The 14,695-nt window shown below is 43.8% G+C and overlaps 1 protein-coding gene across 1 annotated transcript in view; it reads right to left on the bottom strand.

Annotated features, from left to right (window-relative positions):
• The window catches only part of sptb (spectrin, beta, erythrocytic), a 45,096-nt gene that overhangs the window by 9,311 nt on the left and 21,090 nt on the right, over positions 1–14,695 (bottom strand). Inside the window, 16 exon segments of the mRNA XM_071525398.1 lie at positions 1,241–1,485; positions 2,049–2,199; positions 2,457–2,680; positions 3,258–3,462; positions 4,067–4,197; positions 4,963–5,253; positions 5,892–5,981; positions 6,958–7,182; positions 7,858–8,124; positions 8,747–8,893; positions 9,284–9,374; positions 10,350–10,552; positions 11,173–11,932; positions 12,379–12,516; positions 12,789–13,659; positions 14,339–14,489. Coding sequence (XP_071381499.1) covers positions 1,241–1,485; positions 2,049–2,199; positions 2,457–2,680; positions 3,258–3,462; positions 4,067–4,197; positions 4,963–5,253; positions 5,892–5,981; positions 6,958–7,182; positions 7,858–8,124; positions 8,747–8,893; positions 9,284–9,374; positions 10,350–10,552; positions 11,173–11,932; positions 12,379–12,516; positions 12,789–13,659; positions 14,339–14,489 — 4,190 coding nt within the window.

The following is a 14,695-nucleotide window of genomic DNA, read 5'->3' as shown; positions in this document are numbered from 1 at the left end:
TTATCTATGACTTCTATGACTTTTTTTTTTTTACTGTAAGAACTGCAACAACATTGACAGATCTCTGGCACAGCTTGTGGTGGCTGGTAACTGATGCAAATAGTAAAGTAACTTTTTGACACTAGAGAGGAGTAAGCCAGATAATTAGAGCAGAGATCCAACAGAAACGTATAGTGAAGAAGTAATATATCCCAATGCAAATACTGTAATAATTATATTTTGTTATTTCGTATTTTGGCTTGACAACAAAGGGGTAGATTGTGGTTATTTTTTTAGTAGTTTGTAAGTAAAAATAATACTTTTTGCACCTTTAACCACTCCAATGTCTCGGTAACACACACTCCTAAATTCTTACATCACTCTCACACACTCTCATACTCCCCACTGACAAAATGTAATTAAAAAGGCTATTACCACCTTCATGTCACATGTAATTATCTCTACATGGATAAGTGGCCCAATCTGGACCGGTTTGGACCAACTACTGAACAATCAGTACAAACAATAACCATGGCGAGGGACTGAAACCCTGTTAAAAATTAAATCATAACTGACTCATGGGAAATAAGAGTGCTGGAAGCTATGCCTATCACTCTAACTTTATATAACAAGTGACGCGAGCTGTGGATAATGAGAGACATGCTATTTGAAACACGATTCAAATTTCTGAATTAATTTATTCAAGCCTACATGTCAGGCCTTAGCCTTCGTTGAGTTTACTCGTTCCTCTGCTTCCACTCCCACTCCAAAATAAAGAAAATATCAGTCTCCTCAGAGAGGCAATTAATGTTGGAGCACAGCATAATACATGCCAGTTCATTTTCATCATATGTGTTTATCTAAAGTGGTTTAAAGCACTATGAGTACATACATACAAACATAGCCCCAGTAAAAATGGACCTCCCTCTCTATGCAATGAACTACACAAAGTCACCTTACTCTTTTTCTCTTGCTCTCCCAAAAAAAAGAAAATCCAATCCCAATTTTCTTGCTGACTGTTAAAATTTATGTAAATTGCAACTGAGTCAAAGGGCAAGGATTCAGGACAGCAAAAAATACCTTATATTTCAACCTGTCTGATCAGCTTTCCCTCTAGGAAAAAATAAATGCAGCCTCTTGCAATTTGAAAATCGCAGTAATCAGTATTGATGTTTCAAAATTATGATATATTATTATGATATATTTATGTACCAGGTATTTTGGCCTAATCGATATTTAAGTAATAGTGCAGCCCACTCACCTGGGCTTCTCCTGGGTCTCTATCTGCTGGATGATGCTCTCCATCCAGGCCATCAGGTCTCTGACCATGGTGAAGAAGCGGAACTTCTCCGCCGTGTCGACCAGCCTCGCCCTGCGGCCGTCGCAGGCGTCCAGCAGGCCCTTCCAGGCCTCCACCACCTCCCTCTCTGTGGTCTGGATGGCGGCGGCCCTCTCCCCTGCGTACTGGGCATGAAGCCGCGTGGCCGTGTCCTGGAACTGTTGAACCTGGGTGGAGGAGAAAGAGGAGGAAAATTAGAGAAAATTATTCAACTAGATTGGTTTAGCAGAAAAAAAACCTCTGCCTGACTCTTATTTCTTTACTGAGCATTTCTCTATGATTTGAAAGCATTCTAGGGACACACAAATATTTTGTACATTGTCTGGCTGCTGTGGCCTTTTATTCCCCTTTTGTCGTTACTAAAGCTGAAGAAATAAATCACTTAGAAAAGGAGATAAACATTTTATTAAAGCAATTTTCTGGACCCATGATTCTTAAGCTATGAGCCAGGATGCTATTTCTGGTGGTTCCCCACATAACAAATGTTTCTTTTATTGGTCCCAAGTCCCAAGGCAGCACTAGGTTCCCTCTGTTTGGCTGATAAATATGTAAGAATCCCCGTCCTAGACAGCAACTTATGGCTACTCATACTTTAAGTAAACTTTCCACAGTTGCAAAATATCTCAGTACTCTTTCCCCCTCTCGATATGAGTCATCAAAGTTTGCCTTTTGGGCACTTTCCTGCTGTCTTCCATAAAAATAAAAAAAGGCTAATTCCCTGTGTGTGTACCTGTTTGCCGAGAGCGGTGATGTCTCTCTCGAAGGCGGCGTGCATACGATGGAAGGACTCAGCCTTGCTGAAGTCCTCTCCCACGTCATCAGGCAGCTCGTTCTGCTTCTCGTGGATCTGAGCCACCAGCTCCTTCCCATCATCAAAGTACCTAAAAAAAAAAGGGATAAATTTTCTCTTTGTCTCTGTGTTTATTATCATTACCATCATCATATTTATCATCATATTCACGATATTCATTGTAATATTTATCAAGTTCAAGTCAAATTCTTTGTCACATTGTTATTGCATCAAGATGGCAAACCCTCCAGATATTAATATCATTCTTGCCTATTTAGACACACTGTGTTAAATTGTGGGATTAGTCACGAAATCCAAATTTTCTGTCTAATTTGCTGTTTTCCTTACTTGAGCAGTTCGTAAGACGCAGTGAGCAGCTGCGCGCGAGTGTCGATGAGCTCCAGCAGGTCGGCCCAGCTCTCGTTGATGCTGTCCTTCCACTCCGCCATGGTCGCCGCCTCGCTGTGGCCGGCCTCGATCAGCTCGTCTATCGTCTGGTTCACCATGTCCACTCGGTCCTGACCCACCATCCCCGTGTCCCGTGCAAACTCACGGAACTTATCCCTCAGAATCTGTAACCGGTTTGGAAGGGGAAAGATAAATGATGTTTTAAAAAAAAGAAAAATGGGTCTATAACAGAATCTGCATTTCTTTTTGGTATGTAGGTTGGAATTTGCATTTTTATTTAAAGCTGCACTGGCAAAAATCCACGTTGGCCGCCCAAATGGCACTGAGAGAAAACTATTCTTTGCCCAGAAATTATTTAATGAGACGTTGGTAAACTGCACACATCATGCTCATGTTTACCAGCCCAGCTGGTCTGTGATCACTATACACTAAACCGCTAAGCCGAAGGGCTGAGAAAGGCAAAAGATCCACTGGTTATTCCGGCTTTCTGTGAACGGCGCGCTCACTCATTGCTGTTTAGGAGACGGTTTTGTCTTTCCACCTTAAGTTTTGAAAGGAAATTAAGGCGAATTTATGCCATCTCAATTGAGATGTGACACACTTCTCTATAGCAGCTCCACTTATTGATTCAGGCTGATAAGACAAGTGTATAATTACATAAAAATCAATCTAAGTGCAGCTTTATGTGTATTTGTCGGTGCACCTCTACAGTCCAGTGTGTTTGTTGTGATCCCGCCTCACCGTGACATGGTCCAGGTCCTGGCCCATCTCCTGAGAGGAGGCCACCACGTCCCTCTCCGCGATCCAGTGCTCCAGGTCCTCCACCTCTCGGCTCAGCAGGAAGTGGTGGTAGGTGTGGTCCAGCTTCCTCCTGCGGTCCTCCGCCAGCTCCTTCAGCCCCGCGTACTGCTTCTCCACCTGGCCCTGCCGCCGAATGATGGACTCGCTGCAGGACAGGCATGAGGAGAGAGGAAAGAAGAGAGAGAAATGAAGATAGATAGGAAAGAAACAAACAAGCAAGCAAAGAAAAGGAAAAAGTTGCAGAGGGGGTGGAGGGTGGGAAAGAGATGGCGTAAGTAGAGAGGAAGGAAGAGAAAGAAATTAAGATAGATGGGTGAATGGAGACAGTCAGAAATAGGTAAAAGAAGGAGAAAGAAACAAGCAAACAAAGAAAAGAAGAAAGATGCAGGGAGGGTGGAGAGATTGAGAAAGTGGGAAAGAGATGGCGTAAGTAGAGAGGAAGGAAAAAAATAAATGAAGATAGATGGGACAATGGAGACAGACAGAGAGAGAAAGAAAGAGAGAGAAAGAAAAAGAAACAAACAAGCAAACAAAGACAAGATGAAAGATGCAGGGAGGGTGGAGAGAATGAGAAGGTGGGGAAAGAGATTTATTGTAGGTTGACTCTAGATGAGATGTGCAATTAGGAAACACTCTGCGTGCTTCTCACTCTTATCAATCTAAATGACAAATTGATTCCGTCAACAAGCATAAGGAGGAAGGAGTTCAGATGTGGTTTTGTCACTGTGTCAAATCATCAAAGCTCTGACCCGTCAGGATGGTCCTCAGCCAGCATCTTCTGGGCGCGGTCCGCCAGCTTCCGGATGGAGTCGGCGTAGTCATCCACATCCTGCTTGAGGATCAGGTGGCGCTTCAGCATCAGCATGGCGCTCTGCTCGTCCTGGAGAGGCGGAGGAAGAGGTGGTGAAGGAGGGAAGAAGGGTGGGGAGAAAAAGGATGAGGAAAAGCGGGAAGAGAGAGAGAGAGAGAGGAAGAGAAGGAGGAAGAATGGGAAGAGGGCAGGAGGAGGAGGAGGGAGAGGGAGGAAAGGAGCAGGAGGAAGAGGAAGAGAAATAGCAGGAGGAAACAAAGGAGGCAGATGAAGAGGACAGGAGGAGGAAGAGGAATAATAGGGGGGGGAAGGAGGCAATAAAGAAGACAGGAGGAAGAGGAAGGAAAGGAGCAGAAGGAGGAGGAGGAGGAAGAAAAATAGCAGAGGGAAAAGAAGGAGACAGATGAAGAAGACAGGAGGAGGAGGAGGAAGAGGAGTAATAGGAGGGGGGAAAGGAGGCAGATGGAGAGGAGAGGAAGAGGAGGAGGAAGAGGAATGACAAAGGAGGAGGAGGAGGAGGCAAATGAGTTATGGAAGGAGTGAACATCTGAACAAAAAAGTAGTTCAGATGAGCTCTCAAAGGAGGGTGCCACTTTATGAAAAGTATGTCACTTTAATTCAAGAAAACCCTGACCGTGTAATCACGTTAACGCGTGGAATCCCACTTGTTCTCCGCACAACGCGCTCTGCCTTGTTTTGAATTAATGATCCATACCAAATCCATTTTCAATTCCAGCATTCTGACATCTGCGGCCACTTCCCCCTGAGCGAATTAAGCCGCTTTCCCCCGTCTCTCAAGCGAGGCGCACCGCGGCATTTCCTCCCGCGTCTCACCTTGGCCTTCTCGTCGGCGATCATGTACAGCTCCTGCTCCCCTATCCAGGCCTCGGTCTCGTCCGCGTCGTTGTAGTACTGCTGGGCCAGGTTGGAGCCGTTCAGCCTGTCCCTGCGCTTGGCCATCTCGTCCTGCAGCCGCGCCCACGCCTCCTCCAGCTCCTTCACCTGCTCCGTGATTCGCTCCGCCTCCGGCCGGTCCTCCGCTCCGGCGGCGGCCGCCATCCTCCTTCCCCGCTCCAGCACTTCGTCGACGCGGGGCTGGTGGCCCTCGATCTCCCTCTGCAACGTCTGACGGACAGGACAAAAAACAGACAGTGAAGAGTATGCAGCATCACCACAGAGCCGACATGGTAATGAGACAACTCGACATTCTCAGTCTGTATCTCTGTTGAGGATGGTGACCTTCGACCCCATGCAATGTTTGACAGAAGATAGGACTGGAAAAGGTTATAGTGGATGTGAGCAGAGATATAGTGGAGGTTAAACTCTAGACTCAACTTTTATTTTTGAAATTGAATTTAACCTTAACCTAAACTTTCAACAGCCCATATCAACTTTCCTGACATAAAGTTATTGTATAAGGTTGAATAAATAGTATAATTTATTACAAGATAGAGTCCACACACTAGAGATTGCTCCAAATGTAATTAAACACCTTTGGAGCAATCTCTAGTGTGCGGACTCTGTCTTGTCTAGGTATGTATCAAATGTATGTATGCTTGTATCTTTAGTGAATAAATAGTATCAACCTTTTGCAAGATACACAAAAACACTGTATATCATATCCAAGAATATAACAATATTGTTTTTTTCTTTATATGAGTCAATCATTGTTTACTATATATGCCACAACTGCACTGAGATACTGATGTAGAGATTTACAACTGATTGGAATTGTTCTTGAATCCTACATACAAATCATTTACCTGATTCTTCTTCAACAGCATTTGAACAGTTTGAAGATTGTGGCCATGTTCTTGTGACATTGCCAGAGGCATCCTCTCCTCTACCCAGAGCTGAGAGAAAGAGAGAGAGAGAGAGAGAGAGAGAGAGAGAGAGAGAGAGAAAGAAGAAGAAGATTAAATATACAGAGAGAAAGAGTTGACACTGGCCTCTTTTGAAAAAGCAGCTTTACAGATCTCAAACATACACTGAGTGTAAAAAAATATTAGGACCATAATATTGATTTGCCCCGCTTTTACTCAATCCATGTCTACATTTTCTAAAGGATTAAAAATCCTTCTTCAGCCTTTCTACTCCTCTTCATCTGCATCTCCTCCACATGACTGGAGTGGATTTAAGCGGTGAAACCAATAAGGGATTACAGCTTTTACTCAGATTCACCCAGGGAGTCGATTTCATGGAAAGAGCAGGTGGTGTTAATATTCTGCACGCTAACTGTAATTGAAAAGTTTATTTCCAAATCAATACATCATCATTTAGGAAAAACACTCCCTAAAGTAAAGTCAACTCTTCTTAAATCTAGATGATCTAGTCTGAAAAGGTATTATCTTTAGTGCTGAAACGATTATTTGATTAATCGATTAGTCGATCGACAGAAAATGAATCGATTATGATTTTGATATTCGATAAATCGTAAAATACCAAACATTTGCTGGTTACAGCTTCACAAATGCTAAGATTTGCTGCTTTTCTCCATTTCATATCATTACAAAATGAATACTTTGGGTTTTTTGGCTGTAAGTAAGACATTTGAAGAATCACTTTGGACTCTGTGAACTTGTGATGGCCATTTGTCATTATTTTTTACATTTTATAGACCTAATGATTAATCAGTTAATTGAAAAAAATATTCTATAGATTCATCGATAATCAAAATAACCGCTAATTATCTTGCTGTCAGCCAAGGGCCCTACACTAAGTCAGCTACTGCTCTTTAAAATGTAACAGAATTTATTGTAATCAATCTTTTTGTAAGAGCAGGAAGCTTCAACACTTCAATTTCTATTCCTAAATTGGATCCATGCTCACCAGCTCATCGGCCAGGTCCCTGTAGAACTGATGGACGGCCTTGGCGGCCTCCAGCTTGCCCCTGCGCTGGGCCAGCGGGGTGAGGAGCTGCTGGAAGTCCCTCTGGATGGCCTGCTGCTCGGCCTCCAGCTCCGGCTGGTCCTCCCTGACTCCTCCGTGTTTCTGGACGGCGTCCTGGAGCTCCTCCAGCTCCCGCGCCCGGTCACGCACCTGGTTCTCTGTCATCTAGCTCGGGGAGATCGGGGAGATGTGATTAGAGAAAAGGATGAATAATCTTTCGAGAGTCTAATCAGGATGTAGAGGAGGGTAGAACCGTGTGAACTTGGTTTACCCTGCCTTTTATGTGTGAAATAGAGCTTAGCTACGGTTTTCAGCAAGTATACACATTTTTGATAGAAGTTAATAGAATGCATAATAGGAGGTAGTATCAGACTGATGTAAGTTACATGAAAATAAAACATTGAAATTCATGAGAAAATATTGTTTTTTGTTTATATTGGTGGTTGTTTGCCTTAATATGGTCATCAAATGGAGTTCATAGTTAACCAAAATTATATTTATTACTGACTCTAATATAATTTAGTGCTTCTTATGGTATTCTAGTTATTCTTACCAAAAAATGCAATGTGTTACTCTCATGTTAAGATGTAGGTTGCTCAGATTTTGTCTGATTGTGTTCATATGCAAATAGTACACACATATAAAAGGATCCGACACGGATTCTCACACCCTCAAGTAAACATAAGCCTAAAAAAGCACATGGCGTGAAAAGCAAAATCTGATATACGGTAATATTTTTAATCCCACGGCAAGATTTAAGTAGTGCACATATACAAAGGGATCACACACGCTATGCGCATGCAAATATATACACTGTATATGTGGAAGCAAGACACAGACCTGGTGCTTCTTGAGCAGGATGTTGGCGATGGTCAGGTCTCTGACGTCCTCGTCTCCGCCCTGTAGCTGCTGCTGCAGCTCACCCAGCCACTTCTTCATATCAGCCAGGCTCTGGTCGAACAGCTCGGAGCGGTTGGCGTCGAACAGAAGCCGGGCCTTCTCCTGGGTGGTGGACTCCAGTTTGTCCCACAGCTCGTGCAGCTTGGCCAGACGCTCTGTCACTATGGGCTCAAACTCAGGCTTGGACTCCATTAGCTCCTGGCCCTCCTGTACCCACAGAAACACAGACACATCCTGTGAAGAGCTGATATCCAGAATGCTGTATATCCATTTTGGGAAATAAACTATCACCTGGTTTAGCAAAATCATTACCTGAGGTTCATAATTTAGGAGGATGAATAGAAGTGTCAGTAAAGGACGTAAGATACTTAGTATTGTTGAAAAAATGCCATTGTTTGTTTTCATTTTGTGCTTTTTTCAATAGTGGTTGTCACATTTCGGAAAAAAACCCTTGATGTAATATCATCTATTCTATTAAACTATAGTTCAGAATCCAAAAAGGGTCACAGGCCTGTTACTGGTGGGTGAACAGTAGTAATAATATATTTAAATGAACCTGCGTACCAGGAGAATAGATTAAACTTCTCATTTGCGTCCTTGGTTGAAAAGGTTTAACCCTTCATATAGAATACTAGAGTTAATACACCCACACAGGCCAAAGAGAAATAATGTGTCAAAGAGAATAAATAGCTCTATAAATATCATAATGGCTCTGGGAGTTCTTTTCATATAACGCTATTATTATACCCCCATCTCCTATATAAAACCCCTTAACACACACACACACACACACACACACACACACATACACACACAGACACTTATTGACCTGATCTATTTTGTTGAGCCAGTCTTTGTTGGAGGCCAGCTCAGCCATGAAGGCCTGGTGTTTGAGCCACTTGCTGTGGAGGTTCCTGGCCTCGTCGTATGACATGTCCTGAGCTGTCAGCAACTTCTCATTGATCCACAGAGTCAGCTGAACCATGGAGAGGAAGAGCAAATATTATTTAGACTAGATTCAGCACCTGGTTTCCCATCTAAGATCCATGAGGATAACATGCATATCCCAGTGTTTGCCCTAAGAGCAGTTACAAAACCTCTCCAGAGAAAGGAATCGTTGACATATTAAATGGGTGCAGAGGTGACTGTGTGTGCAGAATTTTCTTCTTTATCCTTTGGAAACTGAACATTTACCAATTAGCCAAATGGGACACCCCCTCCCAATTAAGGGAGACACAAATTTAGTCTTAGAAGGTCCCATAAAGTGCTAGTGTGTTATAAACAAAGCAGAGTGAGTTTGAAAAATTGACTACGAAAATCAAGAGACTGAAATATTAAATGAACAGTAATTAGACAGTGAACTCACATCCTGAGTGTTTTGCAGGAAGTGCTGGAGGTCACGGTTGTCTCTGAGTTTTTCGGACACCTCCTGGGCTCTTCTTCTATTGGTGTCGTGCCTGAAGGCCAAACACAAACAAGGAAAACACATCAGATAATTAGACTTTTTGCACCAACACCTCTGTCAGTGATAAAACTCAGACCAGTAAGATGTATGGTTGAATGGCTATGACAAATAGAGAGTAAATCCATAAACTCATGCACTGTGGCTCTGAGCTCCTCCTCCACACAGAAAAATACCTGACACAGTTATCCAAAACAGCCCTCTTACACAGGCTGCACAGTGAAGCGTAGCTCTCACTTTGAGATCAATATCCATCATTGCAGGCGCCTGTCTACCAAGCCGGATGGCGGGAGTTAATGGGCGAAGCACCCATTCCCTCTCTGCTGCCTCTTATTGACACTAATGATGCAGTGCTAAGAAAGCTGCCTCACTGGTAGCGGGTGGGTGAGCTGGTTGATTAACACTGACATGTTAGGCTCACATGAAAGTAAGCGAGGAATTGATCACTTTTCTTCTATACATGATCAGCTTCTCGGGATAGAAACATTAGAGACATGTAAACACGTTTTGCCAGACCACACACTGCAAGAAATGGAAAGCTGTCAAGTGACTTTATCTTGTTTCCAGACCTATCAAGCTTATTTTGTGATATTTTTTGTCAAATTAGCTCACTGCACTGGCAGATAATCTTGCTGGTTTCAATCAATTTCACTTGATACATGACTTCTTTCAAGAAATCATCATAAAACAATGAAGCAAATAAGTAAACATCCTGAAACAAGTTACATTATCCTGAAAAAATATTTTAAATTTTTTGAAACCGGTAAAATTATCTGCCAGTGCAATAGCCCTCCTAGTCCAGATCGAATCAGGATCAATACTAATAATAAAGGTGGCTGAGACCAAGTCAAAGACCGGTCTGACGAACTAAAGCATTGCACCCACAAATCATAAGAACTTGCAGTTTATTTTTCGCATACACCTTATGCAAACCATAACAACAACAACAACAAAACACATCATGACTGACCTGTCTCGGATGGAGTCCATTTTGTCTTGAACCTTCCCAGAGTAGAGGTTCTTACTGTCCACCAGCCGCTGTCCCCCCTGCAGGGTGCTGTCAATCTTGTCCTCGTTGGCCTCCATAGTGGTCATGAAGTCCTCATGCTTCTTCAGAGCCTTCTCCGCCCCGTCCAGGGTGTCGGGCTTGTCTATGTGGGCCAAGGTGTATTCCTGAAACACAGCAGCAAACATAGAGTGATGGGTGAAAAGGAGAGAGATCCAAAGCAGCCTTCTTGGATAAGGTAGGAATACTCAACCAGCGTAGTATATCATTTGACAAATATGCGGTGTGGTAACTGACCACGCTGCATTCTTTCTAACCACATTCTTTTAAATAGCATTGCAATGGTGCTGTTTATGCTGCATTGCTGATGAAGGATGAGGACAAAATGTATCCTGTATCAGAATTCATTTCTTTTATCTTGTGCAATGAGCAAAACAAGGGAAATCAGTATTTTTAAGTTTATGTTTCAAGAGCTGTGCCTTGGATCTCCTGTCTTTTTGAATGTGGCTGCCTGACATCAGTGAACACCATTTAATGTCAGCACAATTTCTCTTTAATTTTTAAACCCCAGTGTATAACTGTACACCCCCATTTTATTTTAGGCAGTTGTGTTTCATGACTTTTCCATTTTCAAAAACTTTCAACACATTACAAACCATAAACTGAAAAGCAACACTTAATAATAACTGATATAGTACCATTGTATCTACTGACACATACAGTACAACATGGTAAAGGGGCAACAGGCCCTCACAGGCCCTTACCCAGTGCAAATCATTATATTTACCTGGTTGTTGAGGATGGCTTCTACAGCCTTGGCATCCCTCATGAACTGCTGGAAGCCCAGGCCCTGGTCCAGGAAGGTCTTGCGGCTGTCCCACATCTTCTGGAGCTCGTACCAGCCGCGGTCCAGGCCCTTCAGCCTCTGCTCCAGCTGCTGGTACTGAGGGTCGTCCTCCTGACCCTGTGTGACCTGGGCTCCAGTGTCCTTCACGCGGAGGTAGTCCTCCTCGTGGTTGTTTATGTCTTCGCGCACGGCGTCGTGGAGGCTCAGCAGCTCCTCGGCCTCTGGCAACGTGGCGGGCATGTCCTCTGACGCTACGGCCTTCTGGGCCTTGAAGAGCCAGGACTGGAAGTCATCCATGTCCTGGAGGAAGGTCTGCAGCTTGCTGACCTCACCCAGGGAGTCCTCTCTGTCTGTCAGGGTCTTCCTCAGTGCGTCCCAGGCCGCGTCCAGCTCCCCTCTGCGGGCCAGGATGTCGGCTGCGTTCTCCGGGTGGTCCGTGGCCAGCTGGTCGGCCTCTTTCCTCAGGAAGGTAAGCTTGGTATCGATGGCGGCCAGATCTCTCTCAATGCCAAACAGTTTCCTCTGGATAGTCATGACGGCTGCCAGGTCATTACCCAAGTCCTGCGTGGACTCAATCACCCGCGTCTTATCTTTGATCCAGGCCTCTGTTTCATCGCACTCCAGCCCGTAGTTTTGCAGACTAACAGCAGAATCCACTTTCCTCTTCTTATCCTCCACCATGGCCTTGAAGGCCTCCCACCTGAGAGAGAGGATAGTTTACTAAATGTGCTATGAGTTTACATATAAAGGATTTAATTCCAAAACACTGGATACAACACTGTATCATTGTTCAATATTTCACAAATATAACTGATTGTATCATCTAATATGTTTTGTGTCATCTATTTTGTAAGAAAAGGTCTTTAGTTTGCTAATATCCTCAATAATAATCCATAGTAAGTTTCACTTTCATGTCACAGCTGTTACAGCAGAATGATTCCTGATTCCTAAGATATCTGACATTTTAAAAATGTTGGATATCTCATTTTACACTGAAACCCTTCATGTGCCTCTGGGGAAGGTAAACATAGAAATATTGATCTTACTGGTTTATAACACTTTTTTTCAGATGTAAAACAAATTTTGATGCACAAATATACAGTGCAATTAATTGCACATAATCTACAGATAACATAATGAAGGCACCTCTTATTCAGACGCATCTGACATTCCTTGACCTCTTTGGTGCGAGGGTGTCTGCTGTCCTCAAGCTGTTTTACAGCTTTGTTGACATCATCAACCCTCGACTGAACATTTGCCATATCTTGAGCTAGAATGCTCAACCTGTGAAGAAAAAAAAAATTATATTAGATATGATAAACACAATACAATCTCATACATGATGCATAAACATGTGTTCACCAGACCTGGGTCAAATAATAGTTGCAAATAATGATAAATATTTATTTTTTCACACATTTTTGTGAATCAGACTATTTGATCCAGGTCTATACAAAATCTCTATATATCTCAATTTCTATCTCTCTCTATATATAGATAGATAATCCCCCTGTAGATACTGTATGTATCTACAGGTTCGAGTATGTTCTTTGTACCTATTCTGTACAACTTCCAGGTCCTCCAGCTTCTCAGGCACCTCCAAACCCACCAACCACGTCTCCTTCTGGCCCATCCAGAGCTCACAGGCATCTGTCTCACTGAAGATAGTGTACAGGGCCATTGTGTCGTCCAGGCTCTTCTGTCTCAGGTCAGCCAGAGACATGAGCTCCATGTACAAGTCCTTGATGTCTTTCAGGCGTCTCTGGATATCTGGGGTGTTTCGTAGCTCCTCTGGCAGCCCGTTGGCCTGTTTGGACAGAGCGTCGATGGTGGCTCCGTTCTTGGCAGTTTCATTCCTCAGGTCTTTGTGCCTTTTCAGTAGCCTCTGGGTGGTGTACTCATCATGGCCCACGTCATCGCTGCTCATCTGCCTCTTGGCGTCCAGCAGCCAGGCCTTAAGGTCGTCAGCGTCTCCCTGAAACTGGAAGAACTTCTGCGTGTCCTGCAGGTTCTGCTTCCGAAACGCTGCCAGCTCCTCCAGCTGCTGCCACTGCATCATGACGTCATCCATGCGTTCTTGGACCTTCGGGGAGCCGAAGTGCTTGGCCTGGATCATCTTATCTCCCTCGTCCATGACCTGCTGCAGGTGGGCACGGCGGGCCCCGAGCTCGTCCTCGAAGGCACTGTGTTTGCTCTGGAGGACCAGCACGCTCGTCAGGTCCTTGCCATAGTCCAGGGAGGAGAAGATGTGCTCCTTCTCCTTGATCCAGCTCTCCAGCTCCGCCATCTCCCACAGGAAGTTCCAGAAGCGGCGGGACTGCTCCAGGCGAGCTCTGCGCTGGGCCGCCAGAGCACACAGTTCCTGGTAGCACAGGTCCAGGTGCTGCACCCGGTCCCGGATCACCTGGGGATCACATGGCTTGTAGCCTAGGAAAAAAATCAAGGAGAAGAGAAGGTTTATATATTGATTTGTTTCACTTTGTCTACCCGGTTAAACCTTTTCAGGGTCGTGGGGTGCTGGAACTCAGTATCCCAGCATACACTGGATAGAAGGCAGGGAGATACGCTGGTCAAGATGCTACTCCATCACAGGACAAACACATATAGACAGACACTCACATTCATACCTATGGACAATTTAGAGCCTCCAATCCACCTGATTTGCATGTAGGAAACCCATGCAAACACAGGGAGAACATACAAACTACACACAGAAAGGACCACGGAAATGAAGGATCAAACCTATCAAGTCACCATTTGTGGCTTATCTTACAGACACAATGTATATTAATCAAAATTACTCTGAATGCATGTATAGATAAACTCTAGCATAATCATGTTATCTTAGGTTTATTATTTTGAACATTTTGTTGTTAGATGACATGTATGAACTCTTTATCAACCATTTTTACTCAGGATCCAAATGACAAATGTATTGTCTTGCCCTTGAGTCAAGGTCCATGAAAGACATTGCCTCCTCAGCCATGTGGAGAAACCACCAATAAAAGGCCTGCAACCCATTTAGGGTCCCGACCCCTAGCTAATGACACCAGGCTATACGCAATAAATGCATTTGCAAGGGCAATAGATGAACCACTGCACTTACTGTCTCCATTGGCAAACTTAAGGGCGGCTGCGTTGGCATTCTGTACCCTCTCTGCCTGCAGAGCGATGTCATTCTCCACCAGAGCGTGTTTCTGTAACAAGTCTTCCACTTCCAGCAAGTGTTTACCGAAGTCAGGAGACAGCAGGCGAGCCTGAGGAGAGAATCCAAACGGTTAAGAAGAGGCATGGGAGCATATAGAGTATGTGTAGAACTGCATATGATATTTAGTGATTTACTGATACTATTCAGAGCAAATAGATATGGATCGGACTGATAGATCGATAAAGATAAAGATAACCCTCTATAAAGATAACCCTAAAGATACATTATTATGTTTTAACAAATATTATGTTTTGT

Source organism: Centroberyx affinis, unplaced genomic scaffold (genome assembly GCF_046629955.1).
Source record: "Centroberyx affinis isolate AG114_WGS23_722 - 3 ecotype Tasmania unplaced genomic scaffold, CSIRO-AGI_Caff_v1 ptg001292l_1, whole genome shotgun sequence".
Classification (NCBI taxonomy): Eukaryota; Metazoa; Chordata; class Actinopteri; order Beryciformes; family Berycidae; genus Centroberyx; species Centroberyx affinis.
Note: the sequence above shows the minus strand (reverse complement) of the source record. Positions and strands in the feature narration are given on the sequence as shown.